General features: G+C 45.9%; 1 protein-coding gene across 3 annotated transcripts in view; it reads left to right on the top strand.

Annotated features, from left to right (window-relative positions):
• Positions 1 to 3,922: 3,922 nt before the first annotated feature.
• The window catches only part of LOC149872568 (protein eva-1 homolog C-like), a 307,247-nt gene continuing 305,169 nt past the window's right edge, over positions 3,923 to 6,000 (top strand). The window contains exon 1 of one of the 3 annotated variants that reach the window (XM_090031332.1): positions 3,923 to 4,176. In XM_090031332.1, coding sequence (XP_089887458.1) covers positions 4,089 to 4,176 — 88 coding nt within the window. In that variant the 5' untranslated portion in view covers positions 3,923 to 4,088. The remainder of the gene's footprint in view (positions 4,177 to 6,000) is intronic. The other 2 variants (XM_090031345.1, XM_090031338.1) reach the window with 2 other exon arrangements.

The following is a 6,000-nucleotide window of genomic DNA, read 5'->3' as shown; positions in this document are numbered from 1 at the left end:
ATGAAGATAGGTTGCAGACTGTATTAATTAAGCCTGATCTGATGCATGTTATTTAGTGCACATTGGAGAAGAGCTTCATCACATGTATAGGTACCCAGTGACCCCACTTACCAGAATAGCTGAGCATTCACAGCTCCTCTTGCCTTCAACTCAGCACCTCTGGAAGTCAGGCCCTGTCCTCTATGTTTATGCCATTATGAACTTGAGCCTTCCAACTTCCACAATTTTTAGAGATACATTGGTGGCTTCGACACGCATATTCCTGAGGTTTAGTGAACACATCAAGTCAAGAGCACAGGATCAGAACTGGACTTGTATACAGAGTTTTACATATCCTGGCATGGAAGAAGTACATTTAAATACATCTCAGCTTGACAGCTTCATGGACTGAGTACGAAATGATAGTCTAACTGCATAGTATGAGCAATGGAACAAATAGGTCAAAAGCAGTATATGTTTCATGCTTGATTTTATCCTCTGCTGGGTGATTGGACCCTGCTTTCATGTCCATAGGCTTTATTGGGGGGGTTTCCCTTCTGATTTGTCTGCTCATCCATATTTCTAACCCACAAACAAGGCACATGACATGTGCATCGCTGTTGGTGGGTCTTTGGGGAGACATATTGGGAGGAACCACTGAATTTCCATATCTGTTTTCCTCACAAGGAAGTTACAGATTTGTGATCCCCAATTAACGTGCATCTCATGGGACAACCCACAATGAAGGAATAACCCTCCCTCTCTGCAGCAGTTGGCACAGGTGGCCACTTTTTGTTTGCAGTACACAGCTGATGCTTCTTGGTTCCCGCGGGAATAGGGGTATTATGGAGATCAGGTTAAGCCGAATTGTCTGGCTGATGCACCTCTTCTTTTCGATGAGAGTGATTTCTGTCTCTTTTTTTCACAGGCATATTTCCAAACCCACTTAAAGACAAAGCTCGGGGACCACAGAGAGATACAAACTCCCCGCTGCCTGTGACCTGGCATTATTCACAATAATACAGGGTCAGCGCAGGCTCCCCAGGTTTCCCTGCTCCTCAGATTCCTGACTTAGGACCTCAACGCCTTTGTTCTCCGGTCATTCTCATCCCCTTTAGATCATTCATGGAGTCAGCAGAACCTAATTATGCATTAATCAGTAAAATCAACACCTGCTAACTGGGTGGCCTGTTTCAAGCAAAGGGTGTTAACTGCTTCACTTTCTAAGCTGTCACAGGAGCAGTTGGGAGTTTCTAGAGGCTCTGTTGCCTTTGGGTAGTCCTGCTACCGAGCTGTTTACCTCGTATGTAAAGGATACAGCAATACTTCTCTATCTGAGCAAGAACCGGAGCAACAGATGGGATAGAAATTACAGTTGCTCTTAGTAGCTCATCGAATGTAACAGCCATGCAGGCTGATAATGCATTCATGGCAGTCGTCACTAGACTTCTGTCTCAGCTTGGATGGGCCACCTGGGGTTTTTGCCCCGAATAACCTGAAACAGGTCCTCTCTGGCATCATCATAAATAGTTCACTGAGTTAATAGCCCTTCATCTTATGGGGCAGGCAGACTCAGCATCTGGGATGGGAGTTTCAAGAGATGTGAAGTGTGGTAGGGAAGCTGGGGAGAGGATGGATATTGTCAGGGTTTTGCTTGCCTACCAGGAGTTTTGCATGTCTGGACCCTGTGCTGAAGTCACAGGGCAGGGGATGTATGTGTGTGGATAGGATCCAAGCACGTAGATCCCTGATGGGACACTGCGCTCCACACAGGCCCTCTTTAACCTCCTGTGAAAATGCTTAATTTACAGTTCCAAGCTTGAAAGCATCATTCACGAGCAACCCTGCCACCAGCCTGCCTCCGCTCTGACAGCTAGCAGAGTGGTGGGGGTGACCAGATTTCGGGTGTTTACACTCTGGGATCTGGGGCTGACCTTTCTTCTGCTTGTTTTTAATATAAAGGTAACTATTTCTGGAAAGTTTCCTCTAATTCCTCACGGCTAGGCTTGTCACAGGAATATGAGCCAGCTGCCATTTTCACCTGAGCATGTTGTTCCAGCCCAGGTGCTAAAAAAAGTTTCTTAAAAAAAGAAGCAAACACAGCAAAATAAAAATATACCTAACCATGGACCAATACCCTGATCCTATGAATATAAAGGGCCTGATGCTGGCAGCTGGGCTTCAGGTGGGTAATTTTACTTACAGTATCTAGAACCTGATCTTGCCAGTGTTTCCACAACTGCTTCCCTTGTCTCGGTGAGTTGGCGTTGCTGGAACTGCAGGCTTTGGACGGTGGCAGGCCTGGGGGTCATGAAGCTTGGTCTGTAGGGGGACCGAGTTCCCATCCTTGGGGAGCTGTGGAGATGGATGTTGGGAGGGGAAGGTCCCAGCTTTCATTTGAACTGACAAAGATCTGTTTAGGCCTTTTCCTTTCATGGTGAGAATGAAAGGCATTGCTCAGGGGAATAGGGAGCTGGGCTGTGTTCAGGCTGAAGGTTTGCTGGTCTTTACCATGTTCACATGTGCTGTTTCTGTCAATTGAATCTGGATGGTGTATCTCAAGATTCAACTTCTCGGCCTCTTGAAGGTTCAGGACAAGCATAGTGGCTTCTTAAACTGGCAGGGGAAATGTCATGCATCTGTGTCCAAGAAGGCATTTTCCTGAACCTCACCCTGGGAGAACTGCTCTTCTGGTGTGGTTCAATACCTGCCAAGGTGCAGGCTTTAAGCCCAGTTTATGGAAATGGGAGTCTCCTCCTTTGCTTGCTCCAAGGGCCTTATGGCTAAGGGCAAGCACAACTCAGGGGCATCTGAACCCAAGCTTGGGCCTGCAAGTAGGATGCCCACTAAAGGTTTTGGAAACATCTGAAGCCCCAGGTGTGGTAGAGGATGTTTGCCAGTAGTAGGGCCCCTTACAGTTTTGCACTCTTGGATTTGGAATTAGTTTTGGCTAATTTGGCCAAATTAAATAAAAAATAAATAAATCTCAAGCTTCAGCTTAGTATCCAGCCACCCCCAATTCCTCACACCAAGTCTTTCCTTTACCCTTGATGGAGGGAAGGGACTGGCTAAAGATCCTTTTGCAGAGTCACCAGAAATGCTAAAGCTGACTCTGGCTGCTAATGTTCTCTGCCCTGTCTGAGATCTTGACTATGGTGGTGCTGCTCGTGCTGTGTTGGACTAGCACAAAAGGGGAAGACGTTCTTGCATGCACACCAGTAGTGCTGGTACTAAGTGTGGAAATATGAACCACATACACCATCCCAGCAGCACAACAAGAGGAGGCTGCCTGTGCTGCAGGAAATGTGGTATTCTACTGGCTGCGGGGGAGATTGGTGATGCTGCAATGAGCTTGATGTGGGTTGTCTCTCTGGTGCCAACGAGGAGCCCCTAAAGTCCACTCAGCCCTGCAGCACTGGGATCGGAGGTGGAAAATGTTTGAGGGATCATCTTGTTGCGGGGTCGTAGCACTATGAATCTTGTATTGATTTCAGTGGAAGCAACAAGTGATCCAGGCTTCTGAATATACGTCTCTCGTTTAGGGGTGCCATTGTGAACATAGCTGCGGTACCTTCCTCCTGTAGTCCCTTGTGCACTTGGGACAGAGAGGATTTCGAAGGATGTAGTAAAATCAGGTGGATTTTTCCAAACTACCAATCCAGAATGATCCAGGGTACTTGCATGTAAAATAAACCTCTCACATGCTCAGCCTGGATTAACTCTTTGCATCTAATGTGGCTTCTTCCTGTCTGCTTGGCACCTGCACCCCAGTGGGCTGCAGCCCATGCTGTGCTCTGCGGCTGGTGAGGAATTGGAAGTGATGGGCTCTAGGACCCTGGGAACTCCGCCAAGACCAGGTAGGTCTGTCTCATTTGTTAGTTTCACTCAGAGATTCATTCACTCCCAGGGATGTGTGGGCGTGTGTGTGTGTGTGTGTACGTGTACTGTGTGCTTTGTGTGTAGTGTGTGCTTCTGCTTCCTGGCTACTTGCTGTGCTCATTCACGTGCAATGGGACTAATAGTGATCTCCCTGCAATGAGGAGTATCCAACCGGGGGGAGAAAGTGATTGCTTTTCTCTAAAGGAAAACCAGGCATAGGATATTTAAGGATGAGCCCAGATGTGTCTGCCTTGCTCGTGGGACTCATGTGCTTGACAGCTTTCAGCAACTTGGCTAAGACTTCTTCAGACTTTTCAGGTAGGAGAGACTCCCCTTCTCTGCCTGCATTTATTGATCAGTAATTGCTATGAATAAGCCCCCTGAGGGGGCAGCCCGAGGGAAAGGGATGCAGTAGGTTTGAAATAGTGAGGCAGGCAGCAGTTTTAATCCTTTTAAAATAATGGGTTGAAAAGGATCTTCAGTAAGAGGATTTCAGTTCGTTAAAAACTTTCTTAACAAACCCCAGGAAAAATAATTCAGCAGAAGAGTTTTTTGAATCATCGTGGGAAGGAAACAAGGGGAAGAGAAATGACTGTAAACTCGCCTCAGTTTATATTGGTGTTTGTGGTGAGGGATGGGAATAAGTTTGCTTGAGAAAGTAAACAGGATTGGTGTAAAGGGCTGAGAAGTTCTTGGATGCAAATTGAAACTACCACAGCACAACTGAGGGTTTTTTTGTTGTAAGTTGGCTTCTTATACCCTGAATCAGACTAAATTTTTTTTTTCACGTGCCAACAGTCCTTTGCAGTCAGGGGGAGTAGTCACAAGGTAAGATACTACATCCCCTAACTGAATCAGAATCTGACCCCACATCTACTTGAACAAAACTCAGAAACTATTCAGACTCATTACCTTTGAAAATGGGAAATTAATATTTCCATAGCCTAAGTCATGCCATTTGCACAGGTAAGTGTTCATCCCTCTGCAGATGTGAAATATGATACAAGTCTTTTAACAATGTATTGCTGTATTAGTCACATTAAAATCAGATTTCTACTGCTGTACCCTGTGGATGTCTGTATGTCAAAGCAAATCCGGCCCATATAAAATAAATAAATAACTAATTTTGCAGTAGATCAAGAATAAGTGATCGAGCTGTATTGACTGCAGAATGCCCTTTCTCGCTTCGACTGCAACTGGTGGCTGCTGGAGCGAGGATCCAGTTCAGCATGTTTTATAAAAGATCGTTATAAAACTTTTTGGAGAGTAAGAGCTTTCAATTACTGTTTGTTGGTGGCAACACATCATTAGTGAGAACTGTGTGTCACCAAAGGGTTTAGACTGAAGTGGACGGTTGTAATTTCAATGCCTCCCAACATTAAAGCGCTGGGTCTTGGTGGCCAGGACATTTGCATATTGCAGAGAGAATTGTGCTTCGAAAGGGGATGTTTAGTGAGAAGTTGGAGACTAGGGTACAGTAGTTTTAAGTCTTTTACTTAAAGTGGGTTGAAGGGACTGACCTGCCTGTAATTCAGCCTTTTTTGGGGGCAGATCAATTCTGTGACTGCCTTTCAAAGGGGATCTGCCTGTGAATGGAAGGAGCTGAGGCACTTCCAGTTTGTAGTGTGTTTCTCTCCCCCGCTTCTTTAAGTTTCTTTAGCTTTGAGCTTCCTCTGCATCCATCACTGAAGGCATGTTGGACAGAGCGGGTGTGTGTGGGGTTGGCTAATACTCAGACAATACCGCTGAGAATGTGTTTTGCTTACGGGTGAGTCCTAATCCAGAAACTACTGACCCCATCTGAAATACAGATCCTTTAGATCCCGGTTTACCTTGTTGGGAAGCATTACGTAGTAGCCTTGGGCACTGGCATGAATGAATACACCCTGTAGTAAAGGGATACAAAGCTGATGGCAAAGCAGTGAGAAAAAGGAAATGAATTCAATATTGTTTAGGGATGCTGGCAAAGGCAAAGGATGCCACATCTCTGAAAAGGGCTGGGGAGGGGGTGGATAACAAAACCTTATGTTATGGAGTAGCTGTTTTCAACTGAAGTGTTGCTAGTTAAAGCAGAGGGGATGGGTTGGTGGTCTAAGCCTTAGCTTTGTGATGCCTGGGTTTTGAAACGTGGGCTGTAACCCC

This window comes from Crocodylus siamensis, chromosome 1 (assembly GCF_052110815.1).
Source record: "Crocodylus siamensis isolate JL-2025a chromosome 1, ASM5211081v1, whole genome shotgun sequence".
Classification (NCBI taxonomy): Eukaryota; Metazoa; Chordata; order Crocodylia; family Crocodylidae; genus Crocodylus; species Crocodylus siamensis.
The sequence above is the reverse complement of the archived record's forward strand: the minus strand, read 5'-3'. Positions and strand labels throughout refer to the sequence as shown.